Genomic DNA, 24,933 nt, shown 5'->3' with positions numbered 1-24,933 from the left:
CATGGCCTCCTCTACTGCCATGATGAGGCCACACAGGTTGGAGGAGCAACACTTTATATTCTGTCTAGGTAGCCTCCAACCTGATGGTATGAACATCGATTTCTCAAACTTCTGGTAATTGCCCCCACCTTCACCACTCCCTGATTCCTTCGCTCACCTTATCTCCTTACCTGCCCACCAGCTCCCTCTGGTCTTCCACCCTCTCTTATCAGATTTCCCCCTTCTCCAGCCCTTTATTTCTTTCACCAATCAACTTTTCAGCTCTTTACTTCACCCCTCTTCCCTCCCATTCCTTGTTTCACCTATCAACTACCACCTTGTACTTCCACCCCTCCCCCCACCTTATTGCTCTGACTTCTCATCTTTTATTCTGCAGTCCTGAAGAAGGGTATCAGCCTGAAATGTCAACTGTTTACTCTTTTCCACATATGCTGCCTGGCCTGCTGAGTTTCTCCAGCATTTTACCAGCATCTACAAATTTTCTCCTGTTAATATTATCAATATTCTTATTGAAGATCTGAAGCTAAACTGAATAACAATTCAATGAAATTCAATGTTGATAGAGCAAGGAAAGCATAGAAAAATAGTCACTTCTATTTCAGATACAGACATCTTAGTTTCATCTCGGTAATTCAAAATCAGTGAGAATGGAATCCTGAGTTGGCCCATCCCCCAGCAAGAGAGACACAAGGATGACGGAAAGAGAAAACTGGATTCCAACAAAATGCTGAAAGTAAAAGACTGCACAGATTCAAAGCACATGATGCAATGACGATTCAGTCACACTCTTGATTACAGAGCCAAGCTTCATAAAAGCTTAATGATTAAGCAGCTGAAAACACTTCAATGATATACTGAATGTATATTTGCGAAAATCGACAGAATGCAGTGTTCATAAACCTGAGTGCAATTCAAAATCACCATTTCAAACATTTTTACATGCAAAACGTCAACAATATCAATGACTCCCAGTAGAGGAGATCAGTTCTTTCCTAGTGATTTTATCAGTACTTTATTTACGATGATTATAGTGAAATATTTCGCTGACAAACATGTGTTACCTCAAAAGGATCTACTTTGCATGCTTAAAGATCAACGTTCCCTCTAATGCTTTTTTGCAGCTGCATGGACCAATCATTGCTCTGAGCAGATTTATTTATTTATACTTACACAGTCTGAAGACTGTGCAACACTTTCATAAAACATGATATAAAAGAAAATACCAGTTGCGCAGCAACAAAGACTGTGTGACAGGAGTTTTCAGTTATTGTGCAGCAGCACACCTGAGCAGCTTAGAGCAGGGGGTCCCCAACCTTTTTCGCACTGCGGTCCGGTTTCATATTGACAATATTCTTGCGAACCGGCCAACCGGGGGGGGGGGTTTGGTAGGGTTGCCAGCGAACAAGATTAGCAGTCAAATACGTTGGGTTTACCCCAAAAAAAGACAATGACCATGAAACCTTGCGTGGGCACCAGTGCGCATGCGTGTACGTGCCGATTTTTTTCCTACAATTAATTTTTGGCGATTCTGTTCAGGGGGAGGGGGTGTTAATCGCAAACGCAATATAGGTGATAAGTGGCTAATACACAATTTTGTTTCTAAAAGGGTTTATCTAACGAATTTAATATTAAACACACAGCGCATATTTTCCTCGCATGAATATAGTCATAAGTCAATTATCAGGGGAGCTTGAAGTAAGTGTTGAACGAACTTCCAGTAGAAGTGGTAGAGACAGGTTCAATTTTGTCATTTAAAGAAAAATTGGATAGGTATATGGACAGGAAAGAAATGGAGGGTTATGGGCTGAGTGCAGGTCTGTGGGACTAGGTGAGAGTAGCGTTCGGCACGGACTAGATGGGCAGAGATGGCCTGTTTCCGTGTTGTAATTGTTATATGGTCATATAAGTCAATAGCATCATAACATTTTAAGTAACGTTTGGATATTAAACACACAACACATATTTTCCCCGTATGAACATATAAAATCATTGCAACACACCAATATCGCTGAATCAGTGGGAGCCCTGGGCTTCTTTTCCTGCAACAAGACGGTCCTATCGAGGGGTGAAGGGAGACAGTGACACTCGAACGGGATTCCTTATGTCCAGTCTATTCCGCAATTTAGTTTTCGTTGCATTCATTGCAGAGATATGTTGGAAATGAAAGCAACGTTTTCAGTGCTTTCGTAGCTATCTCAGGATAATTAGCCTTGACTTTGATATGGAATGCCGGCAGAGATGTTATGTCAAACATACTTTTCAGCCCGCCGTCATTTGCAAGCTCGGGGAGCTGATCTTCTCCCCGCGCTTACATGGATGACGCGCGGGTAATGACGTCGCGTGCATTCAAGCTCAACAGTGGGCGTGACAGGGAATGAGGAAAGGTGCAGCTGCTCCTATCGCCAAATCATATCGTTTCCTCGTGGCCCGGTACTGGTCCGCGGCCCCGTGGTTGGGGACCGCTGGCTTAGAGGAACAGTGTTAAAGATACTTCAGTGAAAAAATAAGGACTTATCTCTTACCTGAAAAAGTATGAAGATAAGAAACAGCTCATATACAACACTGACACATAACCAGAATCTCCAGTATGCTGTAAGAGAGAATGCCCAAAGACAGAAAATGTTAGTTAAAATAATTAATTTTAAAAGGCACATCACCATACCATTGAATAGGTTGGCAGACAACTGAATATTGTTAACACAGCCAGCTATATTCACTTAGTTACCACTTTATTAGGTACAGGAGGAACCCAATACTGTATTGCCATTAGGTGGATGGTCATGGGGTCTTCTGCTGTTGTAGCCCATCCACTTCAAGGTTCAATATGTTGTGCGTTGAGAGATGATCTTCTGCGTACCACTGTTAAGGACATCCAATTTCCCCTGGGATCAATAAAGTATGACCATGACTATGTTGTAACAGTGCTTATTCGAGTTCCTGTCACCTTCCTGTCAGCCTGAACCAGTCTGGCCTTTCTCCTATAATCTCTCTCATTAACAAGGCATTTTTGCCCAGAGAACAGATGTTTTTATTTTAAAAACACAATTTCTCTGTAAACCCTAGAGATGGTTGTATGTGAAAATCTCAGAAGATCAGCAATTTCTGAGATACTCAAACTGTCCCATTTAGCACCATCAATGATCCCACAGTCAAAGTTACCTAGATCACATTTCTTTCCCATTCTGATGCCTGGTCTGAACAACAAATGAACATCCCAACCATATCATAGAACCATTTAGAAAATACAGCTCAGAAACAGGCCATTTGGCCCATCTAGTCTATGCCAAACCATATAAACTGCTTTTTCCCATCAACCTGCACCAAAATCATAGCCCCACCAAACCACTACCATTCATGTATCTATCCAAACTTCTCTTAAACATTGAAATCGAATTCGCGTGCACCGCTTGCGCTAGCAGCGCATTCCACACACTCACCACCCTGAGAGAGAGTTTCCCCCATGTTTCCCTTAAACTTTTCACCTTTCACCCTTAACCCATGAACTCTGGTTAAAGTCCCATCCAACCTCTGTGGAAAAAGCCTGCTTGCATTTGCCCTATTTATACTCAATTTTGTATGCCTCTATCAAATCTCCTCTCAATCTTCTAGGTTCCAAGGAATGAAGTCCTAACCTATTTAATCTTTCACTCATGTTCTCCAGACCCAGCAACATCCTTGTAAATATTCTCTGCACTCTTTCAAACTTATTTACATCTTTCCTGTAGGTAGGTGACCAAAACTGCACACAATACTCCAAATTAGGCCTCACCAATGCCTTACACAACTTCGACATAACACCCCATCTCCTGTACTCAATAGTTTGATTTATGAAGGCCAACATGCCAAAAGCTTTATTTACAACCTATCTGCCTGTGACACCACTTACAATTAATTAAGGACCTGTATTCCTAGATCCCCATGACCTACCTCACTCCTCAGTGCCCTACCATTCCCCATGTAAGACCAACTCTGGTTGGTCCTACCAAAGTACAACACCTCACACTTGGTTGCATTAAATTCCATCTGCCATTTTTCAGCCCATTTTTTTCAGGTGGTCCAGATCCCTCCGCAAGCCACGATAGCCATCCTCACTGTCCACTACACCGCAATCTTAGTGTCATCCGCAAAATTGCTGATCCACTTAACCACATTATCATCCAGATCGTTGATATAGATGACAAACAAGAATGGACTGGACACTCATCCCCACAGCACTCCACTAGTTACAGGCCTCCAGTCGGAGAGGCAACCATCTACAACCACTCTCTAGATTCTCCCACAAAACCAATGTCTAATCCAATTTACTACCTCATCTTGGGCACTGAGCGACAGAAACTTCTTGTCCAACCTCCCACGCAGGACCTTGTCAAATGCCTTCCTAAAGTCCATGTAAATGACATCCACTGCCTTGCCTTCATCCACTTTCCTGACAAATTTTTCAAAAAACTAAGATTAGTTAGACATGACCAACCACACATGAAGCCATGCTGACTATCCTTAATCAGTACTATCCTCCCTCAATACTTTAATGCATTGAATTTCTTCCACATGATTGGGCAATTAGAGATTTACATTAATGAGCAGGTATACCTAATAAAGTAGCCACTGAGTGTAGAATAGACGGAGGCTTCCGTGTTGTAGAACACCTTACTATACTCCAAAAAGATAAAACATTTTAGTTATAAGACTAATAATTGGGAGTTGTAAAACAGTGATAAGATACAGATTTACATCCATGATTTTAAACCTCACTCTATTGCACAGCAATGATAAGACCCTGTCCAATAGGGATTAAAGAAAATAACTTGAAAGAATTAAAAGATCCTGTAGCCATGTGTAACATTCAGTCAGATTGATAGATTAAAAATGGAATAGTTTTTAAGAACACTTAAATCTTAAATCTGAAGACAAAATCTTTAAAACAATACTTTCTCCATATCCCTTCCTCAAAACACAGAAGGTTGGTATCTTGTGCATCAAGTAATTTTTTTCTTCCGTTTTACGAGCCACTATACAGCATGAACCTATATTTCAATGGGGCTCATTAACGGAGCAAAAGTGCTACTTCAGGAAAAAAAGCTTCAAATATTCTCAAAAATTATTGCTACCCTATGCCTTGATGGAAAAACAGATGGATCCAGGCAGCAAACCCTGTTAATTAACAAATATCAGTGAAACATGCACTTTATTTTTGAAAATCTGCAATTCTGTTTAAACCAGCACACAGCATACCCATAAGACTAAAATGGGTCCAACTACGAAAAAATAGCCCATCGATTTATTCCATTTCCTTATACAAAGCTACATACATCATGGACAATAATAAATTAAAATAACTGGATGACGGGCCGGCTGGTGGCGCAATGACATCTGCGCCGGACCCGGGAGCGAAGGTTCCCGGGTTCGAAACCAGTCGGGTCTGCTCCCGAGTATGCTTTCCATCCGTGCTGGGTTGAGTGTCGAGATAGCAACTCAACCTCGTAAAATAAAGGGAAAAATACTGCGAAAATGACCATGTGAGGAATGGCGTGCCACACAGTCTCTCTCTCTCTCTCACTCCGTGCCTTGTAAAAGCCATGAAAAAGACAATCATCACGGACGCACGCACACAAACGCAGACGCACAGACTCGCACGCACATGCCAAAAAAATTTTTTTAATAACTGGATGACACACACACACACTCACGACTAAAATATACTTTCAGTTGTGCACACGGAGAGCAGCATAGCCCCCGTCACCACAATGTTCTGAATGCTGAACAGAAAACTATTTTTATACAGAATTGGCTTATCGATTGACCATTTGGTAAATTGTGTATGTTTGAATTCCTTACTTGCAAGATCAATCGCTAATCACACACAATAGAAGTGTTAAAAGCTAAGAGAAACTACAAGCTGAGAACAAGTGACAGTTTGAGTTAGTAAAGCAATTGTCCCTTATTTGTTGGGTGTGTTTTACATTCTTCCATTATATTCTTATCTCATCTGCCTTGGGCACCCCCTACTCTGTAAAGGGATCTTTCTCGAAAAGGTCTCAGTTCAGAGGGTCCACTTGTACAGCTTGATTACACACTGCTGCAGTTACCCTCACCTATCTCGTCTGTAGTGACCAAGATGACTCTGGCGGTCTCACTTCAAAAGTCTCCCTTGTCTGGGTTGACAGCACACAACTGCAGTCCTTCTCACCTGGGTGTTGTCTTTAACCCTTTCCTTACTGCAACTTCCATATTTCCTTCTTTTTGTTGTTATATAAAACAACAACTCCCCCAAGGCTTTGGATCAGGCCAAAGAACTCATTTTAGAAATGGTACGCCTGATGGCCACACACCTAGTAAGTATCGTTAATGAGATTCAGTGGGTCACCAGTAGTACAGATATGAGGTTGGATTTTTACAACAGACACAAGTACAGTTCAGGAAGGGATAATTTAAAGTTAATTATGCAGTGTATGGTGTTGGTGGAGGCGGAAACAGTTATCAAAGATGCCTTGGCCTGAAGGCATCTTTGAGCTCAGTGGTCAGGCTGTCTGCAAACAAAAACATACCCCTGGTGCACACCTCCTTTTACTACCCATCATTCCATTTCAACGTACGTTGACAAGAATCAAAGAACTAAAATTCATACATTTAAAATAACATCTAAAATATATCTGCACTGTTCAAAACAAAAATTACTAGTCACAAGTGGGTCACATGAACTATATGTGCATAAAGCACGTAATGTTAAAACTGAAGTTCACAGTGAAATTTTAAGTTAATCTGGTAATGATTAGCCAAAATTTGGTCACTGTCAATTTAGTTAAATATAAAACAAAGCTATAACTTAAAATAATATTCAAATTGTGTAGGATGGCTTTCACAATAATTTTAAAACAATGTACAATATTGCGCAGAGGCTATAGTGGAGCAACTGGGAAGTCGCAGATAAGTATTGTCCCCATTCCCCTTAACAGCTTTAATCCTTTGGAATCATAATTGCTTTGGCAATATTGTAAAAATACTCACAATTTTACTTAACTCTTTTATATGGCCTCACCGAGTACTCAAGAAATGCCACTTGGTGTGGGTCTTGTTGAAACCATGCCTAAGGAAGGCAGGAATACAGCATCTAGTTCATCCCCAGACTTGTGATAATTGGTTCTTTTCAAACACTGAGGTAGACACTATGATCCTTTGCCTGTTCTTTCCGTGTCTTTTCATTCTTTAACTTTTGTTCACTTTTTTTTAAAATAGGATTTATCTAACCATTTTTGCTTTTCACATTTATATTGAACTATCACAGACAACCCAACAGTCTTCTCAGATTTTCCTTTCTCTAACTACACATCTGCAGACATTCATTTAGTCCATTTCATCCATACAATATGATTCTCAATATACTTAATGCTTTCTGATCCATAATATACAAACATGCATGTTACTGGAGTCCTTCAAAGGACCGGGACAGGGGACCTTCACAGTACCATTCATGCAGTCACAATCAGGAGACACAAGCAGAGACACACATATTTTGGAATACCTTTCTCTTAAACTACATGTTTACCAAATTTTCCTCTGCTTCTTGCCGGACCCAACCTGGACCAAGGCAATTTCTATCCTTCATGTTGGACCTGACTCAGACTACGGCAACTTCCCTTTGTGCTTCCTGCAACACCCAACCTGGACCAGAGCACCCCTTTTTAAAAAAAATGCTGCAGATTTTCTATGTCAGCAACTAATGTGTTCTTTCTAGAAAAGGTCTCACTCCAGACGCCCCACCTGAACAGTTTGATTACACATTGCAGCTGTCACCCTCGCTTATCCTGTCTGTAATAAGCAAGGTTGGCTCTGGCGGCTCTCACTGCAAAGCGAGACCCTGGCCTGGGTGTCACTACACACCGCCGTAGTCATCCTCGCCTGGGCACTACCTTTAACCGTTACCTTACCACAACTTCCATACATATTTCAGCAAGGACGTATGTTAATGCATTCAATGTGCTTCAATTTGAATTGCAAGAAATGAATTAAAATAATTTGAAATTCGTGTGGACTGCAAGTGGATATTTAATCCACAGGTACAAGATCTGAATACCATTCCAAATAATGTTAATTGATGAAGGCCAATACATTGTAGGATAAAAGTTCTTTTTCTTTAATCCTTGTTAATGACCCCTTGCACGTGCAGCAACAAAGTTGTTGATGCACAATGCAAAGACAAAGTAGTCTAGCAATCTTTGTTTAGCAAAAGGGATGTTGGGATCCAGCTAAGTGCTAATGACATAACTAAAGTTCTTACATTCATTCAGTTAGAATCACCATCTGCCATTTCTCTGTCCATATCTGTAACTTATCTATATCTTGCTGTATCCTTTGGCAGTTTTCAATGCGATGCACACCACTACCAATCTTTGTATAATCTTACAAACTTATTAATCATCCATCTACATTTTCATTAAAGTCAGTTATATATATCACAAATAGCAAAGGTCCCAGCACGGATATCCTGCGGAACCCATTAGAACTATCTAAACTTCTTCCCAAGGTCCAAAACTCCTCACAGAAGCTGGCCTTCAGCCAGCTCATATCACTCCACAGGATATCCAGAAACAGTTTCTAGCACCAGATATTGTAAAGGCCATAGAATCAGATAATGCACTGCCAGTAGTAGAAAACACTCATTCCCTTCATCATTCATGTCTATCATTGGCAAAATACATTAAGGGTACTTGCCTAGACAACTTGGGCATCTCCCACACATACAACCTCTACTACAGAAGAGGACAAGGGTAACAGGCTCTTCTAATCAGTGTTCCTTCATCATGGCTAGCTGTATGCTCCAAAAGTTCCTACCTAACGGCGTTATGGAAGTATTCAAGATTGTGGAAGGACTCAAAATGGTGACCCAACACCAACTTTTAAGAGCAATGATCAGCAGGCAATAGCACCAGGGGTGTAGTAGATGCAGATACATTAGGGACATTTAATAAACTTCTAGATAGGCACATGAATGATAGAAAAATTGAAGGCTATGTAAGAGGGATGGGTTAGATTCATCTTAGAGTAAGTTAAAAAGTCGGCACAACGTTGTGGTCCAAAGGGCCTGCACTGTGCAATACTGTTCCATATGCAGCTCTGCCAACTGAGCCCCAAACTGAAAAAATGAATACATTTTATGACTTTGTTTGTATGAAACAAAAGCAGAGAATGGAGGTGGACTGGTTCTACCATAGTTGGCGAAATCAGGGACGGAAGAACACATGCCAAAGTGGATTTAAACTGATGCAGACTACAGGAAATGACAGGTTTAGCTAAACAAAATGCAGGATCTCCCCCAATGTGCATTTTCAAAGTACATAAGTGAGATGCAATCTCAGCTACAGATTACTTTTAATGAACTATGAACTACGAGTCTCCAAGATACCTACCAGTGACTGATGATTCTGTTGACAGGTCTATTCAGAAATAATCATAATTTTCCATGATTCTACAAAGCTACTGAACATATCCATTATTTTCTCAAATTATTTTAGACTTCCTATTTGCATGCATTTCACTGAGAAAGACTTGTTCAACCAGTGGAGTATTTAAGTACGAAAGAAGTACCATGAATCCTCCAGGGCTACAGTCAGATGCTTCTGGCAGAAGGTTGCTCAGGAAATTTCTGCTAGGAATAAACCATGTCCAGATAATCTATGACTGTTTGTCATTTGAGAAAGCCTGCAATGTAGCACATCCTGCACAGCCTGCCTTATCTTCATGGGTGAAGGATTGGGTGTCCTTTGATGATGTAGTGAAATACAAACTGAAATTTAGTCCGGATCAACAGCAACAGCCTGGAATCACCACAGCCTATCACTGAGGGTAGCCATGACCTTGACCTCGATTGGTATTGAGAATACAGGTCACAAGTTTCAGGTGGAACTCTGCTATACTGTAATCAGAATACAAATAAAATGCTGGAAGAAATCAGTGGGTCAGGAAGCATCTTTGGAGGTACAGGAGTGGTCAATATTCCTAGCTGATACCTGGCATCAGAAATCCTGAATTATATGAATAAATTAATCATCTTGAATATTTATTTAGAATTGAGAAACCATTTCAGAATAAGGATGCTTGCAACAAAATTGCCAAGAACCATACCTGGGTGAGGTCTGGAAAATGGTCCATCTTTTGCTTGGGTGACTCCAAAACACAAGAACACCAGAATACTGGCAATAATTCCTCTGCAAGTTAAACAGTAAAATGAGAAAGATGCTCAAGGAAGCAGTTGATTACAATTCAAATCAGAGGTTTATAAATACCCTTATGAGCACTCAAGCTTTTTTTTTAAAAAACTCGAATACATCTTGAAGGGACAAAGACATTCAAACTCAACTCCCCCTTCAGAATGTACTCATGAAATTTTGAACATGTAAAAATGTAGTAATGTTCTCATAGTAAAACAAGTCTGATGATGTTTTGAGATGAAAGTGTTCCAATATATCTTGGAAGTGATTTTGTTAACACCAGTGATGCTTGGAAGAAAGGCAACATTGTAAATGAGAGCCATTTTAAAAGCTCTAGACAGCAGGCTGGGAAATTTTGATCATCATATGTGATGTAATTTGCCAGGATTAACAGTTGTTTCTCAAACCAGTTTGAAAGACTGAACCTTCTCTGGATCTCTGGCCTAAAGTATACCACAAAGACAGCAAAGCACTATGGCACACGGTGTAAGCAAAATTGATGAAATTGTGTATAACCAAAATCACAACTCTGAGAAGACAGGATTTCATCTATCATTGCTAGGGTTGAGGTAGTATTACACATACATAACTTTGTAATTAAAATATGGACCTTGAACTTCAAATAATGTGAAGGACTCTTATTTCCAGTTCTAGTAAAGGCAACCTCAATCAATGCTTTCCATTCAAGTCTGATGTTCTTGTCACAAAATGGCAGTCTGATTGTTTGACAAAATTAGATTATTCCATATGCATTCTTCCAGACTCAGAACTGGCCATTCTTCCCTGTTTTTAAAAACGCAAACACGAGGAATTCTGCAGATGCTGGAAATTCAAGCAACACACATCAAAATTGCTGGTCCTGACGAAGGGTCTCGGCCCGAAACGTCAACTGTACCTCTTCCTAGAGATGCTGCCTGGCCTGCTGCGTTCACCAGCAACTTTGATGTGTGTTGCCATTCTTCCCTATTATTATTTTGTCACTTTCTAGCAGCATACTTGGTAAATAATCCTGCATTAATGGCTTCACAACAGCATGCAAAGTTCACCCGTCGAGTCTCATCAAGTTGTCATTGTGTACATCAAAAAGGACACAGAAATTTACTGGGGTAATTCTGTTCATTTTAGCATCACTTAACTGAAATTGTTTTACAGCAAGAACATAAGAACAATTATTATTGTAGCGATTTGCTTCAACTCAAAAATTTGATTGGGCACTCATGAAGCAAGTTTTATCAGACATTCATTAAGTGATAGCATTCCCAGTGTAATGTTCCTTTTGAGTGTTGGTGAGAAACCATGACAATATTGTATCAGAAGCCAACGTCATTGGTTTCATGCCACATTAACAATTCTCTACATCACCATTATTTGATTGATTTTTTTGCACCTACCATCTCTTGCACTAATTTCACCAAATGCATTCTTTCATAAAATCTTAAACACTGTGACCCACACCACCATACCTCAATTTCCTGATCTCCTAAAACTTGCTGTCCCAATGGAGACCATAAGAAACCCCATTTTTGACCCATTATATATTTGCCCTTCCCTTCTGTCTCACCACCATAAGCATTTTTACCCACTCATCTTCCTTTAACCTTGTATGTTAAATATTTTACTGAAGTACAGCAATAAGTAACGATTGATCTTTAACCGCTACTAATATATACAGCAGCAGGCATGTTACTGAAACTACTGTTGTGCATGATTCATTCTGTGTCAGCCATGTGGAGTACCAATTTTACTGCATTGTATTCCAAAGCAAAGCCAAGTTCATGGTGACCTGACTTGTGCTCCCAAATGTTTTAAGGTAACTGGAAGCAAGAACTCTCATGCAGAGAAGTTCTTGCCAGACACATGGCAAATCAGAAAATTCTGCCTAATTTAACCACATAATAGTGAAGCAAAGCACGACTCCAGTATAAGGAAATCACTGCCCAATTTTACCACCCAACAATGAAGCAAAGGCAGGACTCTCCAATGTATGTCCCTAACCCTATTACAAAAAATAAGAGACATCTTGGGAATCAAAGTTGGTGGTGAAAACACCAATAATTTCAGATATGCAGATGACACTGTTAATTGCAAGTACGGAGGCAGAACTACAAAACTTGATATAATTGTTGAAGAAAGTGCAAAAATGGGTCTATCAATCAATTGCAAAAAGACAGAATGTATGGTGATATCCAAAAAAGGAGAATCCTATCTGCAGGCTGAGAATAAACGGGGAAGACATAAAACAAGTACAGAACTTTAGCTACTTAGGAAGCTGGGTGACATCAGATGGCAGGTGCAACATGGACATCAAAAGAAGAATAGGGATGGCAAAAGACACCTTTACGAGAATGAAGAGTATACTGATCAACACTAAACTAGGCATGACAACCTGCCTCAGAGTACTGAAATGTTATGTTTATACAGTTACGTTATATGGCTCAGAATGTTGGACAATATCTAGTAACATGAGGAAACAAATTGTAGCAGCAGAGATGTGGTTTTTGAGGAGGATGCAAAGAATATCATGGACAAAATGAATATCTAACGAGGATGTCATGAACAGAGCAAACACAAAAAGAGAAATAATGTATGAGATCATGAAAAGGCAACGTAACTTCATTGGACATGTGATTAGGAAAGACGAGTTAGAATGCACAGTAATTATGGGAAAGATTGAAGGGAAGAAAGCAAGAGGAAGACAACTACAAATGATTATGGAGACAGCAACCAGAGAACTGGAAATGAATACCAATGAATTGATCCACTTGACCCAAAACAGGAGTGTGGGGGCCATGGCAGTCAAAGATCAAACTGGGCACGGCACCTGATGATGATGATGATGATGATGAACACTAATGGATCAAAGCTTTATTTAGGGTGACAAAGGGAAACCTAATTGCAGTAGTTAACTCTGGAACTTTGCATTACTGGTAGTCCATGCACTTTAATTAAGAATCTTCTTTCTATAATATAGAACTACTATCATAAAATTCAGTAAAAATAACACTGGACAACAAAAATTTTGCTTCCTGAATACTTCTAAGTGTATCTTATGAATTTTGGGCTACTGATCATGAAAATCACCATGAAATTTCCCTATCACGCAACATTTTTAAAATAAACTTATGTTTATTATTTCAATTCATAATTCAAGTCAATTAAAATGTTGCCTACAACGTAAGCTGAAAAGTTTCCTATCTTGTCCAGGCATGCTTAAGCGGCGTGGCTGCAGGGCAGGACAGGTTTTTATCAATAATTATTGGGTTCAGGACTGTAAGGATGGAATTTGCTATCACCAAGCACAAAAATTTCTATGAAGGATTTTGATATTTGAGACATGCTTCCCAGAATAACTGATCCTAAGATTAAGGAAAGCATTTTTGTTGATCCACAAATCAAAAAGGTCATCAATGACAGGCAATTTGAAGAATTTCTAGTGGGACCGGAGATAATCACATGGAAGGCATTCAATTAAGTTGTTGAAATTCTTCTCGGCATCTACAGAGCACCAAACTACATGCAGCTGGTTGAAAGCATGCTTCAAGCATATAAATCCATGAAATGCAACATGTCACTAAAGATTCATTTTCTGCATTCCCATTTATACTTCTTCCGTGCAAATCTTGGTGCTGTTAGTGACGAGCATGGTGAAAGGTTTCACCAGGACATTACGATCATGGAGAAAAGATACCAGGGCAACTGGAATCCATCAATGCTGGCGAATTATTGTTGGACACTTAAACGAGAAGCTTCAGACACTGAGTACAAATGAAAATCATCTTTTAACTTAGTTGAACTATTGCAAAGCATCAGCACCATTATGCAATTAAACACATTATATTCAATAAAAGTTAATTTGTTGTTTCTCCAAATTCCTTCGTGACGCAAGCAGCCTGAAATTGTATTTGTGTTCATCTTCAAGCAGTCTATCATAAACAAAAAAAAATTCTGAGGAAGAACTCTTCTGAAAAAAATTGTTGTCCAGTGTAATTAATGCTTCTATATTTTGACAGTTTTCTTCTGAGTTTATCAGTTCCATTGTTAACACACTTAGTATCATTGTATTAAGATAATCTCAAGCTACCACACTTAAAGATCGTGTTATATTTCAAATTAGTAGCATTAGCCCAACTTCCTAACTGGTATCTTGTTGGACAATGGTCAAGTTACCAGACTATCATCAAGTGGTATGCACAGGAAATGCACATCTTATAATGGCATCCAGAGAATTTAAATTCAATGAATTAAGCAATCCAGAATAAAATGTTAGCATCTGCAATGGTGATCATGACATTAAAAACTTATGTCCTTCAGGGAAGAAAATCTGTACTCTTGTCCTCTGGCTGGCAATGTAGATTTTAGCTGCCTTCTGAGATTGCTTAATGAGCCACTCAGTTCGAGGGCTACCTGCGTTACCAATTATTGCCAGCCAATCAGGGTCCACATCCCACAAATAAATTTTAAATAAGTGTTCTAGATTAGCCATGGAAGTTAGGATTATTTCTGTCAATCTCAGATCTGCATCAAAGAAAATGAAATGTGGAAATTAAGGTTACAAAGAATGATAACATACACACAACAAAGGCCAAAATCCAAGTTAAAGAGAGTGAAGAACCTAGAAATGGATGAATAACAAAAGTTGAAATGATTACTTCAGTAAGTCAAACAACAGAATCACCATTGAACGGAACATGTAATCCAATTATTAGTACATGAGGAAAACTGCTTTGTTGCTATTAAACTTGAATCAATCAGTCTATTTGTCTCACTTCCACCATTTCCAGGAGCCCATTTCCTCTTCCTTACTCTGCCACTGTCTCTGGGATCCCACTTCATCCTCTCCCTGCCAATGATTTCTGGACCCTGTTTTTCTACTCAGGCTAAGTGCTAGCCTGGTCTCGAAGAACCACAGGAAAAAAGGCTTCAATACACAAATGCATGTTTTTATTTAGTGTTTTATCAGTTTTCAGCAAAATTAGACACAGATTACTGTGTAAGCACATCCTATGAACATGTGCACAAATAGGAAGGGAAAGGTTAAACCAAGAAATAATTCTTAGAATAATGCATCACCCACCCATTACATTCAAATATACATATCTGACATTATCTGAAAAACTGAACAAAGCTTTGACTATTCTACAATGAATGAAATTTAATCTAGTTCTATTTGCCCACAGGAATAGCTTGTTGTGAACTAATTACATCCTATATTTAAGATGCAGTCAATCAAGATTTAATTGTCAGAAATAGGAAAATTTAATTGAAGATGGTGCACAGACTTGTTGGGTTCACTAATTAAATGTATTCAACGAATCAACTGGACAAATCCACTTGGGAAAAGCACATACCAGACTGGAAGGACACTAGTGAGGAATAAGCACACTGCAGCAACTTGCGTAAACAAGGCATTTGAGGAATGTGCCGATCAGAGAACTGAAGAACTAAATGTTTTTTGTTTGCAATAATTCTAAACAGAATTGTTTATACATAATTTTAATCCATTGTACACAAGTACATAATTCATTTAATTTTGACCTATTGAAATATACCCTTGATATATTGATAATTAGAAACCTGAGCTTATTTATCCAACTTACTAAAAACCTTCCTAAACCAGAAAATAAAGATAGAGCACAGAAGATGAAATGAATGAGAGTCTTAAATCCAAATAAATGAAAATGTCAATGAGGGTAGAGTGGGAGTAAATCTGGATACCAATTAAGCCTTCTTCTTTCAGTACATGTGTTAACACATAATAACAATCAGAAATTCAGCCTATTGCTTCTTTTGCCCATTGCAGGAAAGCAAAAAAAAACTTGTCCCTATTATTAAACCTAAATAGCTACATGAAAGTGGTCCAAGAATAGTTTCATTCCTATCCTTATCAGTGATTAATCAGCTCTTGAAAATTACAAATCTTGAACACGAGATCCTTGCCTTGTAAATGTCTCTTATGGAAACCCACTTACCTAAGTATACAGAATAGAGGAGGCAAAATGAACTGATTTCTTAAATCTAATACAATGAAGCTGATTGTTGACTGGGAAAGTAGATGGAAAGGTTAGCAATGGCTAGCATTTTTAAAAAAATTAATGCAAAACCACAAAATACATTCTCATAAAGCACAAAAACCCAAAAGAAGTATATCCAGCTGTGCCCAGAAAAAGAAATTAATGATATAACAAAATCCATCAGGGAGGCTTACAAAGTTGTCGAACACAGCAGAAAGTCTGAGTATTGAAAGTAATGCAGAATTCAGAAATTGAAGATTCAGAATCAGAAGAATTTATGAAGAGTAAGCAAATAGTAGAGGAATTAGATAATCCCTGTCCTTGGCATCATGATAGAAGTACAAAAGTCCTGACATAAGATCCAGTGAGAATGAGGAATTAAAGAAAATAAGTACTAGTATTGAAGAGTGAGATCAGGGAGTTAATGAGCAGTCAGATAAGGAAAATGTATAATCTATAATAAAAGGGTATACAAACAAAACACCTTGAACAGTCTAACAGCATTAATTTATTAAAGCCAAATAATGTTTAATTAACCTACTAATTAAGCTGACTAATAGAAGAGATATGTGGAAACAATGAATGAAGTGTCTTGGGTTTTCAGAAGCCTTTCAATAACACCTACACAATAAGGGTAAGTACAAGGAGTAGCGGTGGTAACATACCGTCATGAACTAAGAATTGGATATTAGGGAGAAAGACATGTAGAAAATGAAGTCTCTCTCAGGCTGGCAAGCTATGATGGATGGGGTACTGTAGAGGTCAGTATTTGAGAGCATGCCACTCGATCTACATCAACAATTTGTCTATAAACAAGCTTCAAAGGTATAAGCAAGCTGAAGGATTGTACAAGGTAGACAACACAGTGGCATAGTGGTTAATGTAATGCTTTGCAGCGCCAGTGATCGGAAGACTGGAGGTTCAATTCTCACTGCTGTTTGTGAGGAGGCTATACATTCTTCGCGTGACCTCATCAGTTTCCTCCCACATGCCAAAAAGACGGATTGGTTAGAGTTGTGGACATGCTATGTTGGCGGCAGATGCATGGCAACACATGGGAGCTGCCTCCAGCACTTAGAACTCTGTTGATTATTGATGCAAATGACACATTCCACTGTATGCTTCAATGTCCCTGTACATGTGACATATAAAGCTCATCTCTTTAATCTCTTTAGAATATGGAAAAGGTAAAATAATGCAAAAAAACATGACGTGCAGAAGTAATGAGAATGGTGAGTAATGATGTTTAAAGAGACAAGTCAAGGAAAGTCAACATGCAAATGAAGCAAGCGATTTAAAAAAATTACAAAAGGATTCAGCATAAGAATAAGGATGTCACACAATGATCTTTTTACCTGGAGAAGGATATATACCATAGGCAGAATGCAGCAAAATTTCTGTATGCAACAAAATAAAATAGCCTATGGCCTAGGCCAATATTACATTAATTTTAAAAGAATGAGAGGATTCTTACAAGGCTCAATAGGCTGGATGCAGGGATAACGCCTTCCTGCCCAAGTCTAAAACCAAGGAAAATGGGAAATTAATTTTATGTTTGCTCTACCCTAGGGAGCTATGGAGCCTCAGTCAACAAGTTTACTTAAAACAGAAGGTCCAGAGATTTATGGAGATTAAAAGGGAGCAAAGGCTGTGTGGATAGTGCAGGTATAACTGAAATAACTGCTGGCCTTGTTGAATGGCAGAAGAGACTTCAACGATAACATGCTCTGTTCTTATTTCTTATATTAATTGGAAAGCCTCCTCAATAACATTGAAAAGATGAGAATTTCATTATTAAGCTTATCAGGTGATTTCCAGTTAGTTTCCCTGGAGCTACCTCATAAAAAAGTATTCAAATGGACACAGCACATGATTGCAAGATTTTTTGGGGGGCTCAAAATTGAATGGAATGTTAAATGATGTCATTGGGATCAAGTGCATCTGGGCAATGGAAGTTTCATTTGAAGCTGCAGCACAGGAAAATTAATTACACACAAGGGTCAGACCTTGCATTTCACTTACAAGTTAGATCAATGGGGAATGTAGGATGAAAATCAAGCAAATCTGGGCCAGCTCACCTGAATGGTGGCATGGAAAATAAGATCAGGAAGAAGGAAGGGAGGTCCCAAAAGAAGAGGCATCACAATGGATAACTATATTTTTCAAAGGGTATCTAAGGCAGGCTCCCAGCACAGACTTGCACAGCCTAGAAATGCTTAGACAGTTTCATTTAGTACACCCTCAAGCTAGGCCTGTATCTGTTTGAGTGGATGAGTTGGTTCTCTAAGGAGCAGTTCTAAGTTATTGTAAAATGTAGTTAAAAATCCATACATTTAGCAAAGACAAGAGTGATGAGCAAATGGATCTATGAGCAGTGGGACAATGGCAATAGTTTTTCATGTTTATTCTTTAATATTTTGACCACCCAGATTATAGAATTGAATAGCAATTTTCCTCCTCCTCCAATACCAGGACTGTCACAGATAATGGTTTTAGGTTGGGGCATAAACTGTCATGACATATCAGATTACACTGGAAAATTTAATGTTTTGATTCTTCACATTGCACAAAGGTAGAAAATAACAATTTTTCGAGGAGTCTTTACTGAACTCAATGCTATGGATCTAATGTACTATTTTCAACAGTCGAGAGCTAATGGATTTTGTCACATATAATGACGAAACCAGGTTTCAGCACAGTACCTCTCAATATCCTGGAGGGATTTAAAAAAAAGCAAGGCATAAAAGAGAACACATTCTTTGGATTTCAGAAAGAAAAAGGATTAGACAAGTTACAAGAGACTATCACTTACCTCTTAATATTATAGGCTGTGTCCCGAGGAGTTTCTTCCAATAAGGTAACATAAACTAGTGCACAAGTCAGGATAAATAACACAGTCAAGGTGTGAGCTCTCCTGTAAATAGAAATAGAATTGCTGCTTCAATAACCATTCCATGGCTGAACAAACCCAAATGATATCTACAGGGTTAGAGGACTACCAGGAAATGCTTTTAAATTGATAAAAAAATACTCAGCTCAAAACAATAACTAATTTAGAAAGCAAATTCACTGTAAAAAAATCACTTACATTTACAACTATTTATTTTCCAATGAATTGTAAAAAATCAAAGTTCAAAGTAAATTTATCAAAGTTCATATGTCACCACAGACAACATTGAGTTTCATTTTCTTGTGGACATTCACAGTAAATACAAGAAACAACAGAATTAAGAAAAGACCATCCTCAACTAATGTGCAAAAGACAAAAAGAAAATAAACATATAAATAAGTAATAAATATCAAGAACATAAGATGACGACTGCTTAAAAGTGAGTACATTAGTTGTGGGAAGAGTTCAGTGCTGGGGTGAGTGAAGTTGAGTGAAGTCATTCTTCTTGGTTCAAAAGCCTGATGGTTGAGGGTAATAACCATTCTTGAACCTGGTGGCGTGAGCCCTGAGGCTCCTGTACATTCTTCCTGATGGCAGCAGCGAGAAGACAGCACGGCTTGGATAGTGGGGGTCCTTGATGATGGATGCTGCTTTCCCGTAGCAGTGTTTCATGTAGATGTGCTCAATGCGGATCAAAGATTCAGCATGATATCTACAACTTTGACAGACTTCTACTGATGTATGCTGAAGAGTATATTGATTAGTTGCATTGCAGACTGGTATGTAAACTCGAATGCCTTTGAACGGAAGAGCCTACAAAAAGTAGTGGATATGCTGAATCTTTCCAAACTTCTAAGTAGAGGCATGTCATGCTTTTTTCCGCAATGGCACTTAGGTGCCAGAGCCAGGACAGATCCTCTTAAATGCTAACACTGAGGAATTTAAAATTGCTGACCTTTCCATCTCTGATTCCCCCAATGAGGACTGGCTTATGGACCTCTGGCTTCCTCCTGATCAGCTCCTTCATCTTGCTGACATTGAGTGAAAGATTGTTATCGTGGAAGCTCTCAGCCAGATTTTCATACTGTCACATGTATTTATTAAAATTTTAACTTTTGTTTGATAATTGTCTTCTCAGTCCCAGTGAAGCTCAATACTTTTAGTATAACATCCAGTTATTACTAGACTATTAAGCATACGCTCTCAAATTGAATCTGCTGAAATCAGGTCAACCCCCTCTTATCCTCTTCTTCACCACTGCCAGTGCCTCAATTCTTTCAAATCTGATTTTGTTTTATACCTGCACCATTTTTAAGCATTTAAATCTTGAGGAGGAATTTAATCTGAGCTGGTAGGGAGTGAGATGCAAGAACCTGAACCTGATCCCTTCACAGTTGCCAAAGCGCTGAACTCATCTAAAGTTTCAGCGTAAAGTTAACCTAGAGCAGCACAAGAGGGGTCTTTTTAGGCACTCCAAAATATATTCTCACTAGATCCAAAAAGATTCACAAAAGCATTAATTTTAACACTTTCACATTTTTAAAAAATAAGTTAAACAGAAAGCCCAGTGTTCTCATAAACATGAAACATGAAAAATAATCAGGCATTAATTTATAAATCCTGAGAAAATTCTCACTCCAGTCCATCCATTACTCACTTTCAAAAAATTCCTCAAACAATGGCAGTCAGGCATTATGCACATTGTCTTGTGTTCCCAAATGTATTCGATTTTATCTGTATATTAACAGAAACTAAAATCCTTCACTACAAATCCAATACAGCCTCGGAATTGTAAACATATACTTATTGTGACAGGTCAGCTAATAGCTCTCCAAACAAGTATTTTAAGAAGACGAACAAGCTATTTTTTGTCAAAGGTCATGCATTGTAGATAAGTGGTTATATTCAGTGACAGTCTTAGCACTAACTGAAGAGACACAATAGAACTATTGCAGTATTCTGCAAAAATAAATTTCGCTATGGCAACAGAGCTCCAACTAGCACTGCCACCCATTCATCAACTGCATCCCTAAATAGAGAAATCTAAACAAGATGAAAGAAATTTAACAGAGAAATACCAGCATTGTTTTTAAATGTGTTGGAGAACAAGGAAATCTTACATTTTGCATTTACATCTGATGTATAAACAACAGCACAAATAAAAGAGTACTTAAAATCTAAGTACATACAAAATCACAAAAACTATTAAAATACAGAAATTTAAATCTTGAGAGTATTCAAGGTTACAAAGTAAGATAGTAGGTTGTGATGTGATAAAATCAGCTAGTGTTATACAGGTTCAAGGGGACAAACTGGCCCTGCACATTCTCACTACCTTTTGAGAACTGTCATGTTATATTTACCATGTTACATATTTAGGTAATTGGTAGGCAAATCATGCCAACACAGATCAATGGCAAAAAGCTGAGCCATGTCAATTATGAAGAATCTTAGTAAACTGCATTCCACAACACTAAGTCACGCATACACACACACACACATATATATATATATATATATATACACACACACATATATATATATACACACACACACACATATATATATATATATATATACATACACATACATGCTCTCTAACTCTCCTGGGAGCAGTGAACAAGTCATTATGGTACTTTGAAATAACAGATAAAAATGTAGGTTCTGCTCAAGTATATATCATAAATAAAACTTTTAATAAAGACATACCTCAAAGATTCCAATATGATTTTGCATTAACTTTGTTTACAAGCAGGATTGGATACAAATCAATTGACTTGCGTAAACGTAGTATTCTATTGAAGTTACTGCACATATTTTTCAAGAAGACATCACCTTAAATTTGTCAAAGACATGTTTACTTCAGTTGCAGCTTGCATTCCAAAAGAAAATATAGATGCAAACTCAGTGGCCGTTTTGTTAGGTACACCTGCTCATCAATGCAAATACCTAATCAGCCAATCATGTGGCAACAACTCAATGCATAAAAGCATGCAGATATGGTTAAGAGGTTGTTCAGATCGAACATCAGAATGGGGAAGAAATGTGACCTAAGTGGCTTTGACTGTGGAATGATTGTTGGTGCCAGATGAGATGATTTGAGTATCTCAGAAACTGATCTCCAGAAAAAAAAAGCTAGCAGCAGATCTGTGGGTGAAAATGCCTTAATAATGACAGATAACAGATTGCACGACACATTGAACCTCGAAGCGAGCTACAGCAGCAGATGACCAGGGGCAGGCACTCAGTGACCACTTTATTAGGTACCTCCTATGTACTTCTATGCCATATGTGCTTCATACCTGTAAACACCAATTCAAAATTACCTTACAACAGCGACTGAGTGCCAACATTAAAAAAACTAAAAATATGTTGCAGGAGTGAAGAAAATGAAGGCAGAGTTGATGATTTAGCAGACTTAGAAACAGGAAGAAATAAGGGAAAATAATAAAGTTTGAAAGCCTCAGAATACACCAATAAGGATATACTGTAGATAGAGTACAAAAAGCAACAATTCAGTCCATTAAATTTGTGCATCAATTGAGGCAGACCTATTCCCCACATTCTGAACTGTCTGGAGATGCAAAAGAAAGAGATGAATAAGGATAGAGGAGAAAAATAAAAATATGAACAGCTAGGTACAAAACATTGCATTGTTGCAAATTTAAAATGAGAAAATTCTGGATGAATATCCAGTGGATCACACCACATCTGAGGAGGGAGAAACATCACTGTTACTAGCAACTTCTGACAAATTGGTAAAGCTCATTATCTGAAATTGTAGAATTTAGCAGTGAGCCAGTAGTATTTCTTTACATAAAATGTATCTCTGCTACTCAAGCTTGCCACATTTCATTGGAAGAGGAGAACAGAACAAAAAAAGAGGTTGGCCGAGGAATGGAACTAAAAATTAATGTGACAAACAAATGGAAGCTCAAGTCCACAGCTACAAATTGAATACAAGATATTCTGCAAAGTGAAAAACCAAAGTCCGCAGATGCTAGAAATCCCAAATCAAAGAAAAACTATTAGAAACACTCAATAGGCTATTACCGCAACACAAAATGTTAATCCGAGACCCCCTCCACAGATGCTCAGGATTTTCTGTATTGTAGTTAAGTCACCCATCTGCATTAACTTTCTCCAAAGTGGAGAAGAACGTATCCTAAGCATATACATTAAATTGGAACAACATGCTTCGATAAATAGTTGTTCAACTTTAAAGTTAAATTATCAAAGTACAGTGGCATGCAAAAGTTTGGGCACCCCAGTCAAAATTTCTGTTACTGTTAATAGTTAAGTGAGTAGAAGATGAACTGATCTCCAAAAGTCATAAAGTTAAAGATGAAACATTCCTTTCAACATTTTCAGCAAGATTAGTGTATTATTTTTGTTTTGTACAATTTTAGAGCAAAAAAAAAAGGAAAGGAGCACCATGCAAAAGTTTGGGTGCCCCAAGAGATTTGAGCTCTCAGATAACTTTTACCAAGGTCTCAGACCTTAATTAGCTTGTTAGGGCTATGGTTTGTTCACAGTCATCATTAGGAAAGGCCAGGTGATGCAAATTTCAAAGTTTTATAAATAACCTGACTCCTCAAACCTTGTCCAAACAATCAGCAGACATGGGCTCCTCTAAGCAGCCGCCTAACACTCTGAAAATTAAAATAAATGATGCCCACAAAGCAGAAGGCTACAAGAAGATAGCAAAGCATTTTCAGGTAGCTGATTCCTCAGTTCGTAATGTAATTAAGAAATGGCAATTAACAGGAACGGTGGAGGTCAAGTTGAGGTCTGGAAGACCAAGAAAACTTTCCGAGAGAACTGCTCGTAGGATTGCTAGAAAGGCAAATCAAAAACCCCGTTTGACTGCAAAAGACCTTCAGGAAGATTTAGCAAACTCTGGATTGGTGGTGCCCTGTTCTACTGTACAGCGACACGTGCACAAATATGACCTTCATGGAAGAGTCATCAGAAAAAAAACGTTCCCGCGTCCTCACCACAAAATTCAGCATCAGAAGTTTGCAAAGGAACATCTAAACAAGCCTGATGCATTTTGGAAACAAGTCCTGTGGACTGATGAAGTTAAAATAGAACTTCTTGGGCACAGTGAGCAAAGGTATGTTTGGAGAAAAAAGGGTGCAGAATTTCATGAAAAGAACACCTCTCCAACTGTTAAGCACAGGGGTGGATCGATCATGCTTTGGGCTTGTATTGCAGCCAGTGGCATGGGGAACATTTCACTGGTAGAGGGAAGAATGAATTCAATTAAATACCAGCAAGTTCTGGAAGCAAACATCACGCCGTCTGTAAAAAGGCTGAAGATGAAAAAAGGATGGCTTCTACAACAGGATAATGATCTAAACACACCTCAAAATCCTCAAGAGGTGCAAGCTGAAGGTTTTGCCAAGGCCCTCACAGTCCCCTGACCTAAACATCATCGAAAATCTGTGGATAGACCTCAAAAGAGCAGTGCATGCAAGATGGCCCAAGAATCTCACAGAACTAGAAGTCTTTTGCAAGGAAGAATGGGTGAAAATCCCCCAAACAAGAATTGAAAGACTCTTAGCCGGATACAGGAAGTGTTTACAAACTGTGATACTTGCCAAAGGGGGTGCTACTAAGTACTGACCAAGTAGGGTGCCCAAACTTTTGCTTCGGGCCCTTTTCCTTTTTTGTTATTTTGAAACTGTAAAAGATGGAAATAAAAAAGTAATCTTGCTTAAAATATTAAAGAAATGTGTCATCTTTAACTTTATGCCTTTTGGAAATCAGGTCATCTTTTACTCACTTAGCTATTCACAGTAACAGAAATTTTGACCAGGGGTGC

General features: G+C 38.4%; 1 protein-coding gene across 2 annotated transcripts in view; it reads right to left on the bottom strand.

The window, feature by feature from the left end:
• The window catches only part of ptdss2 (phosphatidylserine synthase 2), a 77,758-nt gene that overhangs the window by 42,846 nt on the left and 9,979 nt on the right, over positions 1-24,933 (bottom strand). For both annotated transcript variants that reach the window (XM_063062177.1, XM_063062178.1), the window contains exons 2-4: positions 19,029-19,130; positions 10,120-10,202; positions 2,523-2,590 (exon numbers count right to left, since the gene is read on the bottom strand). In XM_063062177.1, coding sequence (XP_062918247.1) covers positions 2,523-2,590; positions 10,120-10,202; positions 19,029-19,130 — 253 coding nt within the window. The remainder of the gene's footprint in view (positions 1-2,522; positions 2,591-10,119; positions 10,203-19,028; positions 19,131-24,933) is intronic.

The sequence above is a fragment of the Mobula hypostoma genome, chromosome 11 (genome assembly GCF_963921235.1).
Source record: "Mobula hypostoma chromosome 11, sMobHyp1.1, whole genome shotgun sequence".
Classification (NCBI taxonomy): Eukaryota; Metazoa; Chordata; class Chondrichthyes; order Myliobatiformes; family Myliobatidae; genus Mobula; species Mobula hypostoma.
This window is presented reverse-complemented; position numbering and strand designations above follow the sequence as displayed.